Source organism: Pelodiscus sinensis, chromosome 5 (assembly GCF_052426305.1).
Source record: "Pelodiscus sinensis isolate ZL-2025 chromosome 5, ASM5242630v1, whole genome shotgun sequence".
NCBI lineage: Eukaryota > Metazoa > Chordata > Testudines > Trionychidae > Pelodiscus > Pelodiscus sinensis.
Window position 1 is genome coordinate 21,301,564 of NC_143056.1, and position 25,890 is coordinate 21,327,453.

Below are 25,890 nucleotides of genomic sequence, written 5' to 3' on the forward strand. Positions count from 1 at the left end.
GTTATTTTTCCCGATGTGCATTACTTTACACTTATCCACATTAAATTTCATTTGCCATTTTGTTGCCCAATCACTCAGTTTGGTGAGATCTTTTTGGAGTCCCTCACAGTCTGCTTCTGTCTTGACTATCCTAAACAGTTTTGTATCATCTGCAAACTTTACTACCTCACTGCTTACCCCTTTCTCCAGATCATTTATGAATAAGTTGAAAAGGATTGGTCCCAGGACTGACCCTTGGAGTACACCACTAGTTACCCTTCTCCGATCTGAAAATTTACCATTTATTCCTACCCTTTGTTTCCTGTCTTTTAACCAGTTCTCAATCCAAGAAAGGACCTTCCTTCTTATCCCCTGGCCAAGGAAGAAGGTGGTGCATTTTAACTTGTTCATCTGTTGGATGTTTTATATAGTGCTAAATTGAGCAAATAATTTAAAAACTGTTCAGGTTTTTTTCCCCCTTACATAATATCTGAAAATTCTTAATTTAAGAGTCCTTGACAGAATTTATAAGAAAATATCAGCAGAGAATGTCTGCTGCCTTAAACACTAAATTTCAGCATTGCCTTCTTTTTCCTCAATGCTACAGACATTTTATTTTCCAATACTTTTAAGTGGATGTGAGTGTAAAGTGGTGAAAGAAAACATGATTAATTTTACATTATGCCCATTCATTAACATTTTTAACCTCAAGACTAATGTATGAAAGAATATGAGGTTAGGTAAAAGTGAACTTGTAGTTAATTTCATTTAATAACATTGGCATATTATACTCACTATGCAACTTTTGTCTAGGAAGTTGTGGTATTGTGTAATTTAGGAGACTTGATATTGGTAACTGGATGTATTTCAATACTCTTATTGTTAATATATTTCTTTAACAGGTTTATAGCTCCTTTGTTCATATAGGCATGTAAAGCACTTCATACATTATATATGTGCAGGAATCACTTGATAGCATCCTAAAACATACTTTCCTTCTGGGCTATCATAGCACAGTTGTTTTAACAGAGTATGGCAGTACTAAACAAGCCTAGGACAGGGAGTGAAGAATATGGTCTTGAATTGAAAACAGAGGGTTTAGGGAGGCAGAAAAACTGTAACCTGATTAGAATTTGGTCAGGATATCTGGCAGAAACTAAAGATTCTACTTCCCCTATAGAAGACTTATGCTGAGACATTGATGCTCTTCAAGACAGTCTGAAGAGGTGATTCATATACTTTCTTTGTCACTCGTTTTATCCTCCATTCTTCTGTTCAAATAGTGACCATTGCAGGTTTGATGGAATTAAAGGCCTGGGTGGTACAGCTGCAAACATAGTAGTAAGCTTCTCTGAACATACCCTGCACTTAACTGATAGCTAAACATAAACTGAATGCCATCAGTGTAATAAAGTTTTTTTAATAGATTACTAACTTCTAAATTACTTATATTCATGTTGTCTCAGCAGAGCCAATACTCCAGTGAGCACTTTGACTTGCATTTTGTACTGTATTGACATCACTTTATTTTGTTTAATTCAACAGGGATATAAAGCCAGATAACGTTCTTTTGGACATGAATGGCCATATACGCCTGGCAGACTTTGGATCATGCTTGAAAATGAGTGAAGATGGCACTGTATGTATGAAGTTAAAACTTTAGTCAGGGCCTTCATAGTAGGGCTTTTTAGATGCCATGAAGATGCAGTGTCTGCTTGCGAGCCTGCAGCCTGGCCATAAGGGTATATCTGCGTTGCAATGGGGACTATTAATGGCAGCTTGTGTGGAAATTACTGTGCTAGCTGTACTTTCTAGCTAGCTTGCTAAAAATAGAAGCGAGGATGATGTGCTGCAGGTTTGAGTACCAGTTACACAAGCCCATGTGACACTCCTACTGCCCTGCCATGCTTTCCCCCAGGAACATACTCACTTGTGCAGCTGGTGTAAAAGCTGTGGTGTCCTCACTTTAGTTCTTAGTGAGGAGGGGAAAGAGTCCAAATCAAAATATGTACATTTGTACCTGAATTTTGTATAGATAGAATTTTTACAGACTACACATATACACTTATATGTATTAGTTATACACATCTGCTCCTCAACCATTCCATTGCTAGCTGTTGAATATCTCATTGATGTTATAGAATATCTAAAGGTAAAAATGATTATATATTGATTTAATGAATTAGTCACAGGCTACAACCTTGAAATCATGGGAAAAGCTAATCGGATGAAGGATGTATGTGTCTAGTCGAGTAGTCAACTACCCGATCAGCCTTCTCACTTCCTTTCCCCCATCTGCCTCTGTATCAGAGGCAGCAGGAGGTAGAGAGAGAAGCAGGAGCCAGTGCTGGGGGGAGCCAACTTAAAAGCTAGTTCCCCCCAGCACTGTCCCTGTGAAGCAGGGGTCAGGGGGCAAGGGAGGCAGAGGCGCAGCAGCTCCTACTACATTTAAACTGCGGGGGTAGCTCCTATACCCAGTGTGAGCTGGGACAGAGCGCCTCCCTCTTATCAACTAATGATGTAGTCGATACAAATTCACTTAACATCCTTAAATCATATATCATCTCTGTGTTTTGTACTTTGCTGGTGGTGTGATGGGTACCCAGGTGGGACAAGTAATGGCAAAATGATTGTAGTATCACCCACTACTGAGCATAAGAACATACTGGGTCAGACCAAAGGTCCATCTAGCTCAGTATTTTGTCTTCCCACCATGACCGATGTCAGGTGCCCTAGAGGGAATGAACAGAATAAGTAATCATCAAGTGATCCATCCCCTGTTTCACATTCCCAGCTTCTGGCAAAAAGTGCCTGTCTTGGCCTTATCCAAAATAATATGCAGAAGGAATTTGATTTCCTGGTTTCATGGTATCTCAATGGTATTTGCCAAAAGAGCATACAACTTAAGCATCAGCCACCATCCCCGAGATTTTCCTTTATATTGAAGCTTAGTAGCTTATCTCCTTATCCTATCCAGTACACCTATCCTGAACACCACCACAATAAGCTGTTTTCCATCCACGCCAACATGTGACAACTACAAAAACAAGCTCTACACTCAGCGTGGACACTCCCTCTTGTATCTCCAAATCAAATCACAAAAATGGGCATGGGAAACATACTGAGAACTCGGTAGCTCCCTGCTTCCTCCCTCAACCTTTGACAGCCATTTACATCTCTAAACATGCACACATACTGAGGCAAAATATTTTCTCTTCATGTCGTAATGGTATTTATACCAGTCTTCTCCTGCCCTTCCATCCCTTCCACCACCAATCAGGCTTGGTTGTTCTGCATTTCCTAGTGCACATACAGTATATATTTCACCTTAAGACCACTGGGAAATCAAAGTTTGCCTTTGATAACTTTTATTTTTTGCCAGATGTATTCAATTAAGTTGCATTGGAGTCCATTTGAATTTATCCTATTTTTCTTTTGAATTTTCTGTACATATTCATTAGTTAATTTTAGTGTTATGATTGATAATTCTTTTCCCTTTTATAAAAACAAGGATTTCCTATGTCTTCATTTGCCAGAAATACTACGATATGATTAAGAATTCTATCTTAAGGAAGCCTGGAAGCCTTCCAGAATGATGCTTGTTTATTTTTAAGGTACAATCTTCTGTGGCAGTGGGTACGCCTGACTACATCTCGCCTGAGATATTGCAAGCAATGGAGGATGGGATGGGAAAATATGGACCTGAATGTGACTGGTGGTCTTTGGGTGTCTGTATGTACGAAATGCTGTATGGTGAAACACCCTTTTACGCAGAATCATTAGTGGAAACCTATGGGAAGATTATGAATCATGAAGTAAGAAATATAATCAAACATATATGTATTTATTAAAATATCTATCTATGCAGAAGTTGATGCCTTTTAAAGAAAACTTGATTTTTATTACTATAATTCTACACTTATAATGCAATTTTGTAGGCTTATCACTCATTTTAAGGAATCTGTTAGCTTTCTTGAGTTTGCAAGAATAGAAAAACCCATCTGCTACTGCTATAATTTGAAGATTACCTTCAAATTATGATTTTTATTTTTAAATGTTTGTTAATCTTTGCAAAATAAAAAAAGAACTAAACCAGCCACCATGTTTATGGACCCTACTAAAAAATGTTTACACTAGACTCTGCAGTAGCAATTACTTGTTATTTACACAGCTGACACATTTTCTGTTACACTGGTAATCAGTACAAATAAGGAAATCAGAAAATTAAGCAACCTGAGCTTGAGTTTCTATATAAACACAAGGGATTGATTTTTGCCCACTGTTGGTTGCAAAATTGGTAGGGACATTTTCATTTGTAATCTTTTGAATGAATTTTAAATAGTGCAAAACAATACAGTAAACGGCTTGTGGTTGGTGTTTTTGGAGAAACATTAGAGAGAGGGTGATGCATTTTGGGTGCCTAAATAATAGGAAAGCTTTTTCCAATATAGGTATAGCTGCAGTTATTACAATGGAACTTCCTCAGAAGAATTAAAATGATGTAAGGATACTTGTGCTCTATCTAAACTAGAGCTTACAGTGTTGATAGTACTGATGCAAAGCAGCTACCAATTTACCTAGTGCTGCTTCAGCCAGTGAGTGTTACTTCATTTCTGTTTTTAAAATGTTGCTATATTGCATATATCTGAATTGGAGGATGGTCCTATCTTAACTACTTTTGGCAAATTGTCTGATTTGTCAGTTTTGTGATATTTTGTGGTATTTATACCTATAAATGCTTTTTGTAATTTCTGTTGTCTTACTGTCTTAATAATGCAGTTTCTATTTGGTTTTGTTCATAGATGTGATTATACTGAATTTTCATTTACAATTTTGAATTTCATTTAGGTTAAGTCTTGCTCTCTTAGAACACTTTGCACATTTGTGGTTTGACAATCCCACTTAAATTTCTTTTCTTTAAAAAAAAATTCTCATTGTTGCAGTAAAAGACCACGGAAACTAAAGTGGAAACTAACAGACTGAACAGGGTAAACAGTGAAACTTTACTGTTCATAGACAGTGTCAAGTATATAAAGTAAATAAACATAAAACGGAAAAACAATTTTATATTACCTTTCATGTATAAACTTAAAAAACAAAAAATAGTCTGGTAGCACTTTAAAGACTAACTTGGCTACTCCTGATGCTTTCATTTATAGTAATTCAAATATGAATTTGTTAAGAATAGGTACACTTCAGGTGTAATTTTTAAGTTGACTTTATTTGGCAAAGATGAAAATCTAGTCATAAATAATTTATAATGTAAAATATTTCATAAAGATTAAAATGCAGTTAGTACAGATGCTAAAAATACTGAATTGACATTTTTTCCTTACATGCATACTACCGATTGACATGGCCTAGTATTACTTGAATTTTTAGTAGAGAATCTCAGATATGAGAACAGGATTGATATTTTTTTTGTCAATAAGAACACAATACAAATAAATAAAAACTGATTTTAAATGGATTAATGTTGCTGACAATTTAAAAGCTTGATAGTTTATTATTATACGGCTTTACTTTTCCTAGCCATTTCAGTAGCAAAATTTACTAAAAGGAAAACAGTATAAATACAAAGTTCCCAAAACACTACAAATGAAAATAGCTAAAACAAAATTTAATATTTTGGGAACTAATTTTTTATTAGCTTATCAAATTTCAAGGTAAATATCACTTTCAAAGAGGCTATTGGTGCTGTGTAGTCAACTTTTTCTGTGTAAAATTTCTTAATTTTTAAAACAAATTTTTAATCATGCCAGCGGTATTAGGCTAATTTTTATCATTATATATAGTTTTAAAAATTAGAAGGGGATGGAGAGCAATAGCTAAAAATATCAAAAATACATTTTAAAATGGGTAGAGCCAACTGAAGAACCACAGTTCTATAATAAGGATGTTAAGGACTAGTCGACTATCTGATAAGCAAATCCATTTTACAAAACTGTTTAGGATAGTCAAGACAGAAGCAGACTGTGAGGGACTCCAAGAAGATCTCACCAAACTGAGTGATTGGGCAACAAAATGGCAAATGAAATTTAATGTGGATAAATGTAAAGTAATGCACGTTGGGAAAAATAACCCCAACTATACGTACAGTATGATGGGGGCTAATTTGGCTATGACAAATCAGGAAAGGGATCTTGGAGTTATCGTGGACAGTTCTCTGAAAACTTCCACGCAGTGTGCAGCGGCGGTCAAAAAGGCAAATAGGATGCTGGGAATTATTAAGAAAGGGATAGAAAATAAGACCCAGAATATCTTACTGCCCCTGTATAAAACTGAATTGAATACTGTGTACAGATGTGGTCTCCTCACCTCAAAAAAGATATTTTGGCCTTGGAAAGGGTTCAGAAAAGGGCAACTAAAATGATTATGGGTTTCGAACGGGTCCCATATGAGGAGAGGTTAACGCGACTGGGACTTTTCAGTTTAGAAAAGAGGAGACTGAGGGGGGATATGATAGAGGTCTATAAAATCATGAGTGGTGTGGAGAGGGCCGATAAAGAAAAGTTATTTATTAGTTCTCATAATAGAAGAACTAGAGGACACCAAATGAAATTAATGGGTAGCAGGTTTAAAACTAATAAAAGAAAGTTCTTCTTCACACAGCGTGTAGTCAACCTGTGGAACTCCTTGCCAGAGGAGGCTGTGAAGGCTAGGACTATAATAGAGTTTAAAGAGAAGCTAGATAATTTCATGGAGGTTAGGTCCATAAAAGGCTATTAGCCAGGGGATAAAATGGTGTCCTTGGCCTCTGTTTGTCAGAGGCTGGAGAGGGATGGCAGGAGACAAAACGCTTGATCATTGTCTTCGGTCCACCCTCTCTGGGGCACCTGGTGCTGGCCACTGTCGGTAGACAGGATACTGGGCTAGATGGACCTTTGGTCTGACCCAGTACGGCCGTTCTTATGTTTATGTTCATTTAAAAGCGTGCAGAGCCCAGGTGACCCAGGTCCCAGAGAAATGCCATCCAGCTGATCCTGGGTTCCACAGAAATGTTGCACAGGGCCCGAGATCAGTCCCCAGCTGACCCTGGGCTCCATGTGGCATTTCCGCAGCTGACCCTGGGCTCTGCACACTTTGGAATGCCATGCTGGAGCCCGGGATCAGCTGGTGAGTCCCCAACTGGTTATGGGAAAATGCTGCGTGTAGCCTGGGGTCAGCTGGGGAGTCCTTAGCTGATTCCAGGTTCTGCAGAAATGCTGTGTGGAGCCTGGGATCAGTTCCCAGCTGACCCCAGGCTCTGAGAGACGTTTCCACGCAACCCGGGATCAGCTGGGGACTCCCCAGCTGATCCTGGGCTCCAGTGCAGCACTCAGAGCCTGGAGTCAGCTGGGGAGTTCCCAGCTGATCCTGGTTCAGGGAAATGTCGTGTGGAGCCTGCGGACTGTGTGGCATTTCAAAGGGGCAGTATGGAGCCCTGGGTCAGCGTCGGACTCCCTGGGGCAATTTCACGGAACTCTGAGTCAGTTGGGGAGTTCCCCGCTGACCCCAGGCTCCGTGAGGGTGCTTCAGCTCTAAATTGCCCCTACTGGGGACTCTTGTACATTTCAAAGCTGGCACGCTGTTTGCAACCTGGGGCCAGCGAGAGTTCTGCTGACTCCGGGCTCCATGTGCTTCTGCTTTGAAATACACAACGGAGCGGAGCTGGGGCTCTTGTACATTTCAAAGGAGGAATGTGGAAGTGCCTATCAAGTACTCAATGGAAATTCCATCAACTACTCAACTAGTAAATTACTTGTAATTTAACATCCTTATTCTATAACAGTATTCGTGTTTCTGGCAAGCAATGGAAAGATTCTTAGTAGCTAACTTGTAACAATGTGTACCAGTGAAGATCTCCTAGTGTCTCATACTCTACTCCAGTGTGCCATACAGAATCAAAATTAAAGTAAAAGGTCAAAGCTTCAGTTTTTATCATACAATTAATGTGTACAATCAGTGTATTAAAACTAATTGATAATGTATTAAAGCAGACGGGAATGGATAAAAATTGATTTGGAAAAAATACTAGTGAAGTTCCATTGTGAAATGAATTACACCTTAACAAGGGATATAAGAGGTTGTTTAAATACATTAGGAGCAAGAAAAAGATGAAGGTAAGTTGACAACAAGAAGGGCAAAGATTTTGCTTCAGGCTTGACTAAAAAAGCTAAAGGTGACCAGATGCTTATCGCAATTACATTAACAACAAAGGAGAAGGAATTTAAGATAGAATAGGGAAAGAACAGATTAAAGAGTAGATAAATTAGATTTTTCAAATCAGCAGAGCCTAATGAAATTCATCCTTGAGTACTTAAGGAACTAACTGAGGCAATCTTTAACAACTGTTCTTGAGAATTCATTGAGTATAGGTGAGATTTCAGATGATTGGAGAAGGACAAATTTAATACCTATCTTTAAACACAGGAACAAAGAGGATCTGAGGAATCCTAAACCATACAACCTAATGTACCTTCCAGTTATCAACAAGAAAAACTGTTAATCATGTAATTTATAAACACCTAAGGGACAATAATGTAATAAATAGTAGCCACCATGAAATTGCTGAGAACAAATCATGCCAAGAGAACCTAATTTCCTTCTTTCACTTGGTTCTGGTCTTTTGGGTTGGGAATGGAAGCTTTAGATGTGCTTATATCTTCATGTTAGTAAGGGAAACCAGGGAAATGTGATTACTATAAGGTTAGTTGCACAACTGTTTGAAAGACTAGTGGTTTGCTTTCATTCTGGGAGGTCTTACTAGGAGTCCTGCACAGGTCTGTCTTGTGTTCAGAATTCTGTAGTTTTATTACTGACTTGGCTAATGAAATGGGGAGAATGCTTATAAAATTTGTGGTTGACACCAACCTGCGAGGAGTTTCTAGCACTTTGGAGGACAGGTTTAGAATTAAAACTGACCTGGATGTATTGGAGAACTGATCTGAAATAAAAAAGATGAGATTCAATGATGAATTGTCCCACCCTACTGGAGAGGTCTCAGCTGTTGTACTCTGTTCAGTTTTGAATACCGCACTTTAAGAAAGATGTGAACAAAGTAGAGCAACAAAAATTGTAAAAGATTTAGTAAGTCTTACCTGTGAGGAAAGGTTGAAAAATTGAGCATGTTTTAGTGTAGAGAAAAGAAGGCTAAGGAGGGTCCTAATACGTCTTCAAATACATTGAGAACTGTTATAAAGAGGTCAGTGATTGATTGTTCTCCATGTCTACTGAAGGCAGGAGTAAAAGTAACTATCTTCATCTACAGCAAGTGAGATTAAGATTAGATATTAGGAGAAATTTTCTAATTATAAAGGTAGTTAAGCAATGCAACTGGCTTCCAAGAGAGGTTGTGGATTTTAAGAACAGCTTAGACCAAGGGTGAGCAAAAGGGCCTCCTTGGCCTGGATCTGGCCTGCCAAGCGAGTTGATCTGGCCCACGTAGGTCCTGCCACTCCCCTGCCCCTAGGCCCTGATTGACATGGGGGTGGGGGGGTTCATGTAGTCTCCTCCCCCTGCCTAGAGGGAACTGCCAGCTATTCAGAACTGATGGCAGTTCTCTCTGGCAAGGGGAGTGAGTGCAAAGACTTCACATGCTCCCCCACTCAGACCAATCAGGCTCTGTGGGTGGGAAAATATGGAAGTGTCCTGGCTCTGCCCCTTCCACCTGAGGTCGCACTTCAAAAATTTCTGAAGTGGCCCCTGGTTAAAAATTATTGCCCACTCCTGGCTTAGACAAATACCTTCTTAGGTATACTTGGTCTTGCTTCAGTGCAGAGAGCTGGACTTGATGGTTTTGAGGTTCTTTCCAGCCTTACTTTTTTTTATTCTGTTCATCATGCCGAAGACTTCCATTACTCATAATAGATTTGAAAATGGTAGCTTTAATTATTCATTTCCATTGCCATTTCTGTGATCAAGTAAGCTTCTTTACCAAAATTGTTTTTTCTCTTTCACGGGACTTTTCCAATATAAAATTCACAAATGAGATTTTTTTTTTCTAGGAACGCTTTCAGTTTCCATCCCATGTGACAGATGTATCTGAAGAAGCAAAAGACCTTATTCAGCGACTTATCTGTAGTAGGGAACGTCGACTGGGACAGAATGGAATAGAGGATTTCAAATCACATCCATTTTTTGAAGGACTTAATTGGGATAACATTCGTAACCTAGAAGCACCTTATATTCCAGATGTTAGCAGTCCTTCTGACACATCAAACTTTGATGTAGATGATGATGTATTGAGGAATCCTGTGAGTCTTTCATTTGAACATTGTATTATTACCTTCCTGTACGTAAAGTAATAGTAAAAACTATTAGTTCGGAAGTGAACAACTTGTTTCTGCTTACATAGTTTAAGCTTTCAAACACACAAAAGCCATGACATTGTTACATTTTTTCCTACAACTTTTAAGTCCATTTGCATGTGCATTATATAACTCTGAGTGTGATGACACATTGCTCATCAAAGCCTCACCCAAGGCTCTGAGTTTATGATCACAGGTATGTAGTTCACATGAGATCGTGTTACACTCATCGCTGCCTGTTGGACCATCCTTGGGTTGCAGTCAACAAGATTTCTGCTTTTTGGATACTTGAAAATAGGATTTCCCTCCTCTCCCTCTGCCCCCTCCCCTCCATCTCAGCCTCCTAATAGCTTACAAGAATGAATTTAGCAAGAAGAGCAGAGGGGAAAGTATTCTATGTGCACATGAGCTTATCTTATGGAAATATGAAGTTATAGTACACAGGAGCACTGGGTTTGATTTTGATAGATTGGTGCAAGAACAAGAATATTATATCTGTAAATGTATTACATTTTGGATTTGTCAAACAGAATTGCTCTCTAAATGGAGCATAGCTAAGAGGGTTTTCAGTATGTGTTGTATTGTGAATGACCATATTTGAGAGAAGATTTTTGGTACAGTAGGAGATTGTTGCAGTATGAATAATTACATGCTGTGCACTGATACATTCTACGAAAAGGTCACTTCAAAGACTATACTCATATATTCTAAGGCCAGGTGGGACCAATATGATCATCTGGTCTGACCTCCTGAGCATTAAGGAACAAAAAAACACATAAGGTTTTTAAATGTTTGTCTTGTTTTCACTCATGTTCTTTTTATGCAGGAAATCGTGCCACCAAGTTCTCATACTGGCTTTTCTGGATTACATTTACCTTTTGTTGGGTTTACATATACAACTGACAGGTAGGCAAAAGAAGCAGTTGCTTGTTACATATATAGTTCAAATAGGGCTAATCCTAGACAGTTTACATTCACAAGCACACTGAAGAATGTATGTAGATAAAATACACTTTTTTTGGCTATACGTGAACATTTTTTCTTTGACTTCACAGGAATTAATATTTTTATTTATATGTAGTCTTTCTTCATTAATTTTAAATATAGCTTATGATGCATGTGTCTCTTATTTTTGGTGTTTGTGTGGTTTCTATAGTTATATATGTTAAAATAGCAGTTATCTACTGCAGCACTAACTCTGGGAGAAACAGAATATAAATATAGCTTTCTGGAGGACCAAAATGATGGTATTCTGGATTTTTTTTAATGATCTCACATGGAATAGTTACAGTTGATATAATCACCATTGAACTTTTCTTTAAAAAGTTCCTTTTTCTGATGTAACTTCCCATATATCTTAACCATAGGATTAAACTTTGTTGTTTGGTAAATTTTATTTTAGTTTTCAGCTAGACTTACGATATTTTTCAGGGATATTTTTGGCTTGTCATCACACTTAAAAAATATCTAATTTCAAAGAGAAGCTATAGCAATATCAAAATTTCAGTACACCTGATTTTTATTAATGGATTCAAAGCACCACTTTTCATGTGTAGAAAGTATCCAAATCCTGCTATTATTTATTTTGATGCTTCTAATGTAGATGGTCACTGCGCAGTTATAAATTGGCCATCTTTTCTGGTACTGACTGTGGCTGTGTGGCATCAGAAAGTTGGTTGCAATGGCTGTTTTGGAGTTTCCTCATTCTAAGAATATGATGAGCCAAGATTCACTTAGACTCCTAAGACCCATTTCAAGCAAATTGGAATTAGAGTCTAAGAGCCCGGGTGCCTTTTTTTTTTAATTATTTTGTATGCCACACTAAAGTCAAATAAGGACATCTATTGCATGACAGAGAGAAGAAACCTGACTACAAGTTCGGAATGAACTAATAAGCTGTTTCTGTGTTTTAATAAACGTCCTAATGACAATCTGCACATGCTAGTAAATTTCAGCAGTCATTCCAAGTCATCTCAGGTTAGATAGACCTAGAAGAGAAATGTGACCAAATCTCAAAGCAAAGTACTATGCTGATTACATTTGATTTCTTCTAAATCCCTTACCAAAATTGGTACAAAAAATGGATCAACAGCACATGAGCCTGGTAAAATGATCCAATTAACAAAAGAAATGTACAGATATAAATTAAATATATTAGTCCCAAGAGAAATAAGATGGGTCACATTAGGACAAATAACTTTTTCAGTTGGTCATCTAGCTTGGTTCTGGGCTGCTGAGTGCCAGTGATATATACTGAGATGGCTTGGATCTGATACAATAAGCTTGAGTTTCAGAAAGTATTGACAGTACAACTTACATCAAGATTCCAGAAAAGTCTATTATTGAGTGTACTATTCCAACAGATCAGATTAGCTGAAGGGGGCAAAAAAATTTTGTTAGCACAGACAGAACTTGATAGACAAGGTCCTGAAAAGATACGCCCTCCTCATAATTGGAGATATGACTGTTAAAGTAGGGAGCCAAAGACACTGGAAGGGAAGTAATTATAAGGAAACAAGGCCTCAGTAAAATGAAAGAAAATGATAAAATGTTTGCTGGGGTTTTTTTTTGTTTTGTTTTGTTTTTAATGACCAGAAAGTTGAAAGAACACAGGGGTTTTTCCGACAGCGGTAAACCTCTTTGTACGAGGAAGAAGCCTTTTTCCCAAAGAGCTTATTGGGAAAAAGGCGTGTGTGGATGAGAAAGGGAGGGGGGAAGGCGGGTTTTGAAAGAAGAGACCTCCAGGAAAAAGCACAGGTGCCCTGGTGGCCACTCTATCCACAGCAATCAAAACTTAAATGCAATGAATGTGGACACTATCTTCTGAAAAAGCACATTGCTTTTTTGTTGTGCTTTTGCTGTGTAGACGCTGTCTTTTGAAAGACGTATTTCCAGAAGATCTCTTCTGGAAAAGCTTCTTCCGAAAGAAGCCTGCAGTCCAGGCATAGCCCAAGTCACTAAGGATCTCTTTTCTAATGTGTACTGGGTAATGAGAGATCACAGTATAACCAAGAGGTGTACAGTGGTCTTTCACACACAATTTAGAAGATCTAGAGTTTGTAGATTACATCAACTCACATATAGAGATACAAATCCGAACAAGTAATCTCTAGGCATTTGCATAATTAGTACAGTTGAAAATCAACACTGAGGAAAACTGAAGCTATGGCAATCAACAAACAAGAAACAACCAACACTATCTGGTATAGAAAGAGAAGAGGTCTGATACTTTGTGTATGTTGGCAGCATTGTAAGTAACACGGATGGAACAGACCAAGACATTAAAATTAGAATAGCAAAAGCTAGATAGCATGCTTTTGTAACTCTGAAGCTGATTGGGAAAAACAGAATCTTGCCCTCCAAACTAAACTTTGAATATTTCAAGCCCTTGTAAAATTAGTCTTATTAGATAGTGCTGAAACTAGGAAACTTATTGAAACCTTATATAAACTTCAGGGTTTTTGTAAAAAGCTCCCTCAGACAGCATCCCCGTATCAGATGGCCAGGAAAGAAAAATCACAAATGAAGTGCTCTGGAGGAGGATGAAACAGAAACAAATAGGACAGGAAATTACAGAATAAAAATGGAGATGGTGGTTGGTTAGGGATGTTAAATATTGGTTAATTGAATAGTCGAGTAACCTCATGAAATTTTATTGGATGGGGCCAGCAGCCACTGTATCAGAGGCAGCAGCATGAGGTGCTAGGTGGGAGCTGGTCTGCGAAGGGAGCCAGTTTAAAAAACTCCCCTTCTGGAATGGCTGTCTGTCGCCTTGTGCTGCTGCTTCTGTGAGAGGCAGCAGTGCAGGGTGGCAGCAGTGCCTGTCTGGGGGCAGCCTGAGTGCCTGGACTCAGCGCAAGCCAGAACTGAGCTAGGCTACCTTCCTGCCTAGCTCTTAATACGCTTGAAATGCAGAGCTGAAATGGTAGGTCCCAGACCCCAACATGGGTCAGGACTGAGCTGGGTTGCGTGCCCGCTTGGCTCCTATACACTTTAAATAGGGAGCCACAGCACGGGTAGGTCCTGGACCCATTGAAAGCCAGAGCTGAGCTAGGTTGCTGGCCAGCCTGCTAAAAATTTATTGGAGAGGGAAATGCGTGTAGTCTATAGCATTAACCTATAAGCTTTTGCTTATCGGTTAATCAACTGTATTATTACGTCTCTAAAGCGTAGTGTATGTATGGAGGAACAACCTAAATAACATAAGACAGGCATTGGACTGGAATGCCTGGAACAAGAGGTGACAAAATAGACCAAGGATAGCATGGAAAAGCATAATAGAAGCAGAATTGAAAACTATCAAAATGACATAGCTGACCTCAGCAGGAGACTGGCAAAGATGGAAGATGGTGATAGTGAAGGAGTGGAGGTGTATTTCTGAATGGAATAGAAAGGCTTGAGAGAGAGAAACTGCAAAACCTTGGCACGAGTGTGTATAGTAGCACCACATTGAGTGTTGTGCTCAGAAATTTAATTGTAACTGTTGTTGAATTCCGCCATGAAACTGCTACGGATTATGATAAATATTCACCCATGTATTGTTTTGGTTGCAGTTTATTTTCTGATAGAGGCTCTTTAAGAAGTTTAATGCAGTCTGGTGCAGTAAGAGATATGGATGTGCAACATGACTTAGAGAACAGCTTGCAAATAGAGGCTTATGAAAGGAGAATACAAAAACTGGAGGAAGAAAAACGAGATTTGAATGGAAAACTGCAAGGTTAGTTGTGTACATTTACTGGGATTTTCCGTTCAAATTATGAAAAGCAGTAGAATGTTTTTAGTTTGGCTGACATTTTTTTCTTACTCAATTTAAGAATCTACACAGATTGTGCTGTCCCTGCAAGGTTCAGCTTGTGTTAAGGGAAACACAAACCGTGATAAAGAAATCAAGAAGTTAAATGAAGAAATTGAGCGTTTAAAGAACAAAATAGCAGGTAAGTGTCTGCATTAATGGCCGATATTCTGATTGGTATGTCATGTACTGTAATAACTTAATTCTAGTATCAGTTAGTAGCATGAATTCTTGGCTCTCTAGATTTGAATTTGGTTCAGAGTAAGTACAAGTAAAGTTATTGATGAATGCTAATGGAAAGAAAGGATACTTACTAGAATACTTATATTAAGCACCAGTACAGTATTTTCAAATAAACTGTTAACTTTACCTCATCCTCCTGAGCCTGATAGCACATATTCCACTGGAAGCCAAGAGGAGAAGGAATTGGTTAGATTCAGTTAGATAGGTTCTGAATTTAATCTTTCCTGTGCTTTTAATCTTTTTTTTCATGGGATGAAGGGGCATTTGTCTAGTGTTAGGTATGGAAAGCAGTAAAAAGAAATTGTCTGATTGTTTTGAGCCCACTCAATGCATCTTCATCTAGTGATGTCTAAAATGGGCAAGTTGACAAAGGCAAGTACTCAGGTTTTACCCAAGAGAAGGAAGACAACTGTTGGATCCAAATAGATTAATTGAAACTGCTCTTTGACTGCTCTGTTCTGTTCATTCATGTAAATATGAGATTAGTTTTAGAAAACCTTAAAAAGAGGGAATTAGAGCTACTTTTCACTTAGTGCTAGCTAAACTCTCTCAGGCTTTTAGTCTTAACGAAGCTATACAGTAGAGAGGCTCACAGTTGTCTTTACTATAAAGAAAAAAAGAATAGAGATTTAAGTTTGTGAGCATATCATCCTTAAATTTCTGCAGCCCTTAATCTGTCATTTTCCACTTCATAAAAGCCTTCATTCTGCCTTCCTTCCAGATTTCTTAGCTCAAATTGTATTTTTTTCCTTTTCAGGCATCTTCTCACTGAAGATATGAGCATTCCATGTTATTGTAGCACATAATTTCCTTATCTCCAGTTTTTAATGTCATCTTTACTCATTGACTTCACCCCACACACATTCATGGGGAAGTCCTTTTCCTAGCCATGACTAATTTTCCTTCCTTCCTTCTCAGTAGTCATTCCCTTAAAGGTCTTTGTCTAGTTTTAGCCATCCTAAAACCTACCCTAATCTGAATATAATGCCCTACTAAAAAAACACCCCATTCTTGTATTTTGCAGGATGGCATTCCGCCCTCCTCCCCCCTCCCCCCCCCCCCCCCCCCGCAAAAAAAAAAAAAGAAAAAGAAAAAACACTGTTCAGAATTTTTTGTGTCTGGACAAATGTCTGTCTCTGTGACATTGGGGCTCTTAGTAGATATACAAGTGAAAAAGTAAAAATGAGGATGAATCCTTGTGCACAGAGATTGACTAGAAGGCTCTCCGGAGTGGGGAAGAATAAGAAAAAACATTTAAACTCTTAACAAGTTCCCAGCAAAAGTTAGTGGTTTCTTCATGTATCATTGTTACTTATGCTTTTGGTGTAAATCTGGGGCAAGTATGCTTATTTTGAATTTCTGTACAGATTCAAATAGGTTAGAACGACAGCTTGCAGATGCGGTTTCACTTCGCCAAGAACATGAAGATTCCACACACAGGCTGAAAGGACTTGAAAAGCAATACAGGACACTAAGGCAGGAGAAGGAGGACCTTCATAAGGTAATGTTCTTAAGTGTATACCTTTAAAAACACTCTCGTCGGGTAACACAAAAATAAATGTGACCCAGTGACAGCATTCCCTGAATATTTGAAATGGTACTTTTCCATTATGTCCAATGTGTCAGCATATTAGTGCACCCATTCATTTAATCAGTAATAGAATGTCAAGATGAATAATAGCTGCTCAAAGAGACATGTATTCTACATCACGTGTTGGTAGATATTCAAGTAGTTTTAAAAGCTCTGCTTTCTATTAGTACTTAAGGCATTAGTTTATTCTTTCTTTTTCAGTATGTTCATGATATCCCTGATGAAATAGTGGAAAGTTGAAAAGCCAGGGAAAATAACCTGGTTTGTCTTGGCCAAAACACATAATTTATAAAGTCTTTAAGTATTCAGGAATGTGGAGATTAATTTTCTAATTGTTTAAAGAAGGGTCAGTTTGGCTGTTTCTTTACTCTCAATATGTTGAAATATTCACAGAAGTTTTAAAATTGAAATTGTATGACTAATAAGAAATTCCAGACTTATTGACATGTATTTTATACAAATATTTCAGTAAGTTTAGCTGGATAACTATTCCTCATTGAGTCCACTGCTACTCTTTATAGTAAATGAAATTTTAACTTCCATTTTATAAAGGAACAATATGCCAAAGCTAGAGCATCTATAGGATTTTTAAGATTGTTGTTCTCCTTTAGTGGGTAATACTACATATATCTAGCACAATTCAACTCTTTCATGCTGTCCTTTTTCTAATATAATAGAGTATATTATCTCTCAATGTTGCACTGCAGTAGTTTAACTATTACAAAGTAACTGTTAATACGTGTAAAGGTCACAGAAGGATACCTGTGTTAGTCTGTAACTGAAAAAACTTAAAACAACTAGTGGTCCTGCAGCACCTTAGAGACTAACAAAAAATGTAGATAGTAGTATGAACTTTTGTGGGCACAACACACTTCAAAGGAAGGCGCAAAGGATCCAGAGGTACAAATAAATAACAGAAAAAGAGGGGATGGAGAGGGAAAGAGAAGGAAAAAAATCTTGTCAGAGTGTGGACTGTAAGTGCCCAATACTCAGCTTTTGCTATCATTACGATGTTGAATATAATAGCCCATCCAGTTCATGTCTTTGTTCAAACCTTAAATAAAAGTGTCAGACTTGCAAATGGAGGCAAGTTCTGCAGATTCTCTCTCCAACTGGTTTTTTAAATTGCTTTGTAAAAGTATAATCATTTTTAGATCTATTTAATGAGTGCCCGGGTAAGTTGAAACATGCCCCAAAAGATTTCCGCATGTTACCATTTCAGATATCTGATTTGTGTCCATTAATCCTTTGTTGTAGAGCAGTGGTCTCCAACCTTATTAACCACAAGATCACTTTTTCAATTTAAGTGCAATGTAAGATCTACCTCAAATCCAAATAACCTTGCCCCACTTTCTTCCCACCCCTTCTTTGAGGCCCCACCCCTGCTCCACACCTTCTCTGAGGCCTCATCCGGCTCACTCCATCCCCACTTTTCCCCCATCCTCACTCACTTCCATCAGGCTGAGGTAGGGTGTTGGGGTGCAGGCTCTAGTCTTGGGCCAAGGGGTTCGGTGTGTGGTAGGGGCTCTGGGTTTAGCCCAGGGTGGCAGCTTGGGGTCCAGGAGAGGTTTCAGGGTCTAAGCTCTGTGAAGGAGTTTGGGTGCAGAGGCACCCACTTCTAGTGCACTAGGAGGTACAGGGCTTGGGCTAGGGTTCAAGATGCAGGATCTGGCTGGGCATCGTTTAACTGAGACTGCTTCCGGGTGGTGGAGCAGTGGGGTTAAAGCAGGTTTACTCCTGCCCTGGCCCTGCACCACTCCTGAAAGCAGCTGGCATGTACCGCAGTGGCTCCATGATGGCTCCATCGCCTTCTCTCTGTGTTATGCCTTATGCAAATACATGGCACTAAGATAAGGATTGTTTTGGGCTGATGGTATACTTCATGTCTTCTCTTCAACCAGAGACTATTATGGAGTTGGAATATCAGGAGTTGCATGAAGTGACTAATTTGTGTGTACAAATTATGAGAGTCAGGTGGAGTAATAAAGCTTACACAGAGAAGAATGCCAGTTTAGAAGTAGCACAATACTTAAACTCAGCATGAACCTGGAATTTTTTAAATTTGAAAATACATAAAATGGTTAACTTTAAAGGAAAGTCTGTTTGACTTATCCGTTTTTGTGTTTTTTCTTGGAGATGTGGATTTTTTAATGTTGTCTTTTTTTATTTTACCAGCAACTTGTGGAAGCTTCAGAAAGATTAAAGGCACAATCCAAAGAACTGAAAGATGCCCATCAGCAAAGAAAGCTAGCCATGCAGGAGTTCTCAGAGCTCAATGAGAGAATGGTAGACTTGCGCTCTCAGAAACAGAAGTTCTCCCGACAGCTTCGTGACAAAGAAGAAGAGATGGAAGTGATCATGCAGAAAATTGATTCTATGAGACAGGAAATTCGTAAATCTGAGAGAGCCAGAAAGGAGGTAACTTAGCAAAATATTTAAGGTTAACCATTTTCAGCTGTTTCTTATACTTCAATTAAGTCATACTTCATAAAAGTAAAAACGACCCCCAAGGTAACCATAATTTATATAGGGTCTATAAGTACCCCTGGCATTTCTGACACATTTTACTTCATTTGTGGAGTACATCTTAAAGATTTAGGAGTTATTGTAGTGTTTTGCTCATGTATTCTAATTGCTTGTAATCCAGTGAAAATATATTCTCATTAAAAATGTCAAGAAATAGTGTCAGTTTGAGATCTAGTAAATACCAAAGGCCAAAGCAGTTTATTCTGAGTACCTCTGTCAGTTTCCTCATTAAAATGTTTTTTTTCTTTTCCATGGCTGTGTGAGATGGGGGAAACAGTAAAACAGACTAAGCAATGTGCTCTCAAATTCAGGAAGTATCCAAACTGGAAGTCTTAGTTCCCTCATCATTTTTAATTAGCTATTTTAATAGCTGTGTATGTGCAACTGTAGGTTAAAAAATCCACTTAGTCCATTTTAAAGTTCTCTATGTAACCTCCATCATTTTGTTATTAATATTACCATATGACATAAGAACACTAATCGTGTACCAGAATCCTGTTGTGCTAGGTGCAATACAAATATGGAACAAAAAGACAGTTCCTACTCCAAAGAGCTTATAATATAAGACAAGAGACAACAGGTAGATTCAGACAGAAGGGAAAGTACAAGGAAACAGTGGGGAAGTTTTGGTCAGGATAATAGTTAAAATCGGTGTCCCTATTTTGTAGGCATAATGAAGAAGTTATAAGGAGGGATTTCAAGGAAAGGCAATAAGATAGCTTTGTGGATGTTCATAAGGAGTTCCTCCTATACTGGGAGTGCGAATGAGATGGGGTGGAAGGTCCTTTCAAAGATAGAGGTGCTTGTTTGAAAATTTAAAAGATTGAGCAATTAAGGCTGTATGGAGCATTGTAGGCCATTTGGGCATAGGAGTTGATATTTCAGCAGTGAATGAAAGATTAGGTGGTGATAAGTCTAAGGACATTGCTATTCTCATTGACCCTACCTTCCCTTTTGTTCCAAACATCTTGGCTGTGTCCAAATGCTGCTGCTTTTTTTGCATCCAGGCCCTCAGAATGTTCTCTGTAGGTGCTTGTAAAACTCCTTCACTCTGGCTTCCTCACCATCAAAGCCATCCAAAACATGGCAGCTAAAATGATCACCATAATTCTGAACATGTTATTCCTTTCAAAGTTTCTTTATTAGCTCCCTTGCAATTAAAGCTTATCTAATGTTGGCTATTTACAACTCTGCCCCTCTAATTATAGACTCTCAGACTCTAAGCCAGAGGAGATCATCATGATCATCTAATCTGCTGGCTTGCACATTGCAAGCCACAGAACCTCACCCTCTCCTGTTCCTGTAATAGATTTATCAGTGTTTGTTTCTTATTTCTCTCCACTGCTTTTCCCATGGTTAATTGCCCATTTATCTCTTTCTGCAATAGGTCTCTTCCACCTTACCTTTACATATTCCATGCTCTTACTTAACAGGCTGTAAAGTCTTTGCCGCCTTCTCTTTCTAATCTCTCTCTTCAAAACCCACTTCTACTGTCATTTCAAAGTGGCCATATCTTCATAAGAGATAATTCATGGAAATAGCGTAATCGCTTCCTACTGTGAAATTTTGAGACAGAATAGTATTGGTATAAAAATACTTTCAAATTGACAGTCATAAAGGGTGACCATTTTAAGGAGAGCTGATTAGATGTTTTGTGTTTTTTAAGATGCAACTGAACTATAAACTTAAGTGGCTTATCCTGTGCCATTGCCTTTGTCACAAGGACTGACTTACCTCACTCCCTTCTGCTAGCATTAATGAGGACTACATGCTTTTCTCATACAAATCTTGTTTGTTCTTAATTTATATTTGACTTTAATATTGGTTTTATTACCGATTGCTAAAATCACAGAGTGGTAGTGTATGGCCTACAAAGGAATTGAGTCTTGCCTGAAAGACTTGTCTAAAAAGACCGTGATCATGGTGTAGACTGCAAGAGTTGTAAGGATGGGGAGTAAAAAAAAGAATCATGATGGTTCCAAAGACCCAAAAGTAGCAAAAAGGAGCAAGATCACAAGAACTGTCTTTCTGCTTTCTGCTTTGACGCAATTTAAGATGTTCGTTTTCACAGATGGAAGCTCAACTGGAGGATGCCACAGCAGAAGCATCAAAGGAACGCAAGCTTCGTGAACACAGTGAGATTTTCTCCAAGCAGCTGGAAAGTGAACTTGAAGCACTAAAGGTAACCATTATTTTTCAAATAAAAGATATGGGGAAACAGATGCCTTTTTTTACTACGGATACAAGACCGAGCCTCCAATAAGTTGGCTTATCTAAATGTGTATATTTCTAGTCCTTCATGTATCCATCAGCTAAATTTGGCTTTCATAGAAACATGACAGCCTATTAGATATACCTCTTATCAGAATGTTTCCCTCAGCTGTGTTATTGATGTCAGTCTCTTGACTTTTACCCATTTACATTGAATCCTAACTTTTTAAGCAAACTAGAAAAATCGTGGGTCATCTTTCCCTGATAATGTACACACTCTTGTTTCTGCAGCTAAAGCAAGGAGGGCGTGCAGCAGGTGCCACATTAGAACATCAACAAGAGCTTTCCAAAATGAAATCTGAGCTGGAAAAGAAAATCTTGTTCTATGAAGAGGAGTTAGTCAGGCGAGAGGCATCCCATGTCTTGGAAGTAAAAAATATTAAAAAAGAGGTGCATGATTCAGAAAGCCATCAGCTAGCACTGCAGAAAGAAATTATGATGCTAAAAGATAAATTGGAGAAAGCAAAACGAGAGAGGTAAGGGTCTGTATTAAACCATTCTGCTGGAGAAAGTCTTGTTCCCTCCATTTCCCCACCTCTTCTCTTTTGGGCACCTATCTCCCCCAGTGTCTTTTGAAAATCCCCACCATCCCCAGTGATCTGTAAAGTTATAAGTTCTCTATTTTTTCCTCAGACACAATGAGATGGAGGAGGCTGTAGGAACAATAAAAGAAAAATATGAGCGAGAGAGAGCCATGTTCTTTGAAGATAACAAAAAGTTAACAACGGAAAATGAAAGGGTAATTAATATAGCCAGTGCTTAGAAATGAAGTACATTTACTCTTCTTGAAAACTAGGGTTCTGGTCTTCACTTAAATCTTGTTACCTTTTAAGTTACTCTAAAATTGTGATAGTTCTCTCTTAAACTCACTGACCATAGGAAAAAATAATAAACATGCTTTAAAAATGGTATCTTTTTCATTCTTGTGGATTGGAGTAAATCCAACTGTCAAATGTATGCTGCAGACCTGGACAAATCAGTTTCCTCTTTGAGTGGCCTCTGCATACTCGCACTTGTGGGATTGGTGCTTCCGGCGTTGAACAGTGGACTTTTATGAATAACTGTCCACTGGGGTTAATTACCCCTCCCTCATGGAGTATTCCAAGAGTATTAAGAAGGGAGTGATAACAACCATCCCCCAAGGATTGCACGGTGTCCTTGACACTCATTGATTTTTCTATTCATATCTTCAATTCTCATTTCCCTTTGTTGAAGTGGCATGTGGACCTCATTTCCGCAGTGCTACATTGATTTTGCAGAGCTTTACAATAATATCCTCAAGTAGTCTTGTTTGTGTGTATTCTATGTGCATAATATCTGAAAGTGACATAAATTGCACATGAAAATAACTGATCACTTTTCGTTTCAGCTTTGTTCCTTTGTGGATAAACTAACAGCACAAAACAGGCAGCTAGAAGATGAGCTCCAAGATCTGGCAGCAAAAAAGGAATCAGTTGCTCATTGGGAAGCTCAGATTGCAGAAATCATTCAGTGGTAGGTACTATTCCCTCCTCTCCTCCATCTTCGACTTTTGAAAGTTTAGAGCGTTTTTAACATAATTAAGTATTCTGTGGATTTTCATACATGGATGTGGTTGTTGATGATCTGTTTTGTCTTTTGTTTATCACTGGATTAAGTAATAGGATTTTTTTCATCTTTCTGCAAATTACTGCCATGGAATATTAAGTGCACAGGAAAATGATTTCTGTGTCAGTTCAAGTCAAACTTTAAAATAATTATTAAATTGCAAAATCATTAAGCTTGGTTTCCTCTAGAAACTGACTAATTCATACGGGACAATTACCAAAACTTATACAGGGTTCGGGACAAGATATCAGAACTGGAAGTTCCCTTGTAGTAGTTCTCTCTCTAGTGCCATCCTCTGCAGCCCCTAGAAAACCTAGGGCCTCTTGAATTTCCTCCTTCTATGTTTAGTGTTCCCATCCTTATGCAGAAAGCAATTGCTATCTGTCAGCTTCCCTCTCACAAAATTTCTTTTTATTCTGACCTTACTGGTTTGACAGCTTATGTGCAAGTGTTTCAGTATAAGAACAAAAGTAGGCATGTGTACACACATTCGTCTAGGTGTGCTCACATTCTTCCTCCATCTGAGGCTCAATGGTGATGAGGCCTAAGAACAATACTTCTCGGCAAGAAGAGGGTTTTTTTTGTGTCCCTGGAGTGACCTTTAGCCTTGAAAAGGAGGCCCTCAGGGCATATTTATATGCTTTTCTGGGCACTGAAAGAAAGGAGCTGGAGGAAGCCAATAGAGATCAGTCCCTGGCTGTCCATATAACCAGCACATCAGGCTCTATGCAGTAGTAATGAAACTCTGTGTGGTTCCCGTTGACTTCTAGAGGAAAATATATCATGCCACAACTTCCAGGGGAATGAGAACCAGCAGGAGGAAAGTCCTAAAAGAAGCACAATTAGGCTCCATCCTGGGCCTGGTAATTTCCCCAGTGCTTGATCCCTTTTTGTGACCCTCAATTCAGTACAAATACTCTGTTGTTATTTGGCAGGAATATGACTTGTTTCATGATCCGTTCACCTGAGTATCAGTTTTATATCTTCTACTATTTCTATACAAAGTCATGCTTAAGTAACTGCTTTGTAACTGCTCTCTAGGGTAAGTGATGAGAAGGACGCACGTGGATATCTTCAAGCTTTAGCTTCCAAGATGACAGAAGAACTAGAGTCATTGAGAATCTCTAGTCTGGGCTCAAGGACATTGGTAGGTCAACAGCAAACATTCAGAAGGCTTTTCTAATTCTAGAAAATTAATGCATAATTTCTTAATGCTTTTAGAAATCCTCTTATTCATCAAGAAAGAGGATAATATGCAAACAGTCAAAGGTATTTTCTAACAAAGACTATGCGCTTTGCTTATCCTGTCTAATTTTCCCATTTGTGTGGGAATCCGCTACACAGTTCTCGGGATACTCAGGCCTGAGAGTCACCTTGTTTAACCCACTCTAGACAGAGAGCACGTCATTCTTGTAGTTGTTGCTCAGTCGCATAGTTTTGTGAGACCTTTTTGAAGTTCTTCACAGTCTGCTTTGGACTTAACTAACTTAACTTTTCCTCCCCCTTAGATTCATTTCTCATGGGATCTTACTTACCAACTCCCTGAGTTTGACAAAGTCTGCATTCTTGAAAATTCATTATATTTCTATTCCATAAAGCATACATTCAGTATTAACTCATTGTTCCTTTAATAATATACATCCATACATCTCTCAGTGATTGACTCATGACAAGTTACAAGCTTTCTGAAGATATCTTACATGTTCTTTATGGATAAATATCCTATGAAATTTGTTCAGTGTAGTGACTTTGTTAGGTCTGAGGGGACAGCTGTTTGCAAAGAACAGGGAGCTGTGGTCCCAGTGGTCTCTTTCTCTCACAATCCAAATTTAATGATAATTCGGTATTTTGCTCATTGCTAATATCTGCCATTGATTATAAACTATGACTTAAAATAAGATTAAAGGGAAGAGTCAATAAAATAAATGCTTCTAAAAAAAATAAAAGAAAATACATTTAATGCACCATACCCCTAAAAGTTTAGACGCATAAATAAATAATAACCATTTGCCCTAATAGTCGTAATACAATGGGTTTCATTCCTCAGGCTGCATGGTAGAAGATGATGAACATCTGGGATTAAGAAGAAAATTTTCCTTATGGGAAAATGTTACATAGCTAGCTACACTAATTTATATTTCACAGTAAATTTCTTGACACTCTTAAAGGAGTCCCTGTTAAGGAAAACATTTTCTCTGGTCCTTAGCACTTAGTAAGTCCAAGAATGGTTCAGGAGAGCTTCTTCATGGGGCCTTTACTTGCCCAACATATTGGCTAGTACACAAAGGGAAAGTATTTATGCTGGTGACCATAGGCATAGTTTGACACTCTCTCCTCTCCTCTCCACTCCCACTCCCCCCCCCCCCTTTTTTTTTTTTTTTTGGTGCAGTGCTCCCATGCTTCCCCTCTCTCTGCCCAGGACAGTAACAGATTACATTTCCTCTCCCTCCCCACTTCAGCGTAAGTGGGGATACAAAAGATCAAATTATGGCTTGTAATTTTCTTCCTGATATAGTCCAGTGCCAGTGCATCTGTGCACCACTACTTCTTGCTTGGGATTGAGAGTGAAGTAAAGTCTAGCCCTAATGAAGACAGGTGCAAGAGGACGAAGT

General features: G+C 38.4%; 1 protein-coding gene across 8 annotated transcripts in view; it reads left to right on the forward strand.

The window, feature by feature from the left end:
- CDC42BPB (CDC42 binding protein kinase beta) overlaps positions 1 to 25,890 on the forward strand; it is a 138,352-nt gene that overhangs the window by 74,457 nt on the left and 38,005 nt on the right. For all 8 annotated transcript variants that reach the window (XR_012903286.2, XR_012903287.2, XM_075926513.2 and 5 more), the window contains exons 6-18: positions 1,525 to 1,618; positions 3,594 to 3,794; positions 9,966 to 10,214; positions 11,095 to 11,174; positions 14,822 to 14,985; positions 15,083 to 15,202; positions 16,671 to 16,804; positions 19,070 to 19,312; positions 21,492 to 21,602; positions 21,923 to 22,167; positions 22,325 to 22,430; positions 23,061 to 23,185; positions 24,320 to 24,425. Coding sequence is in view for 6 of the 8 variants with exons in the window: in XM_075926513.2 (XP_075782628.2) it covers positions 1,525 to 1,618; positions 3,594 to 3,794; positions 9,966 to 10,214; positions 11,095 to 11,174; positions 14,822 to 14,985; positions 15,083 to 15,202; positions 16,671 to 16,804; positions 19,070 to 19,312; positions 21,492 to 21,602; positions 21,923 to 22,167; positions 22,325 to 22,430; positions 23,061 to 23,185; positions 24,320 to 24,425 (1,978 nt within the window). In the remaining 2 variants the exon portion in view is untranslated. The remainder of the gene's footprint in view (positions 1 to 1,524; positions 1,619 to 3,593; positions 3,795 to 9,965; positions 10,215 to 11,094; positions 11,175 to 14,821; positions 14,986 to 15,082; positions 15,203 to 16,670; positions 16,805 to 19,069; positions 19,313 to 21,491; positions 21,603 to 21,922; positions 22,168 to 22,324; positions 22,431 to 23,060; positions 23,186 to 24,319; positions 24,426 to 25,890) is intronic.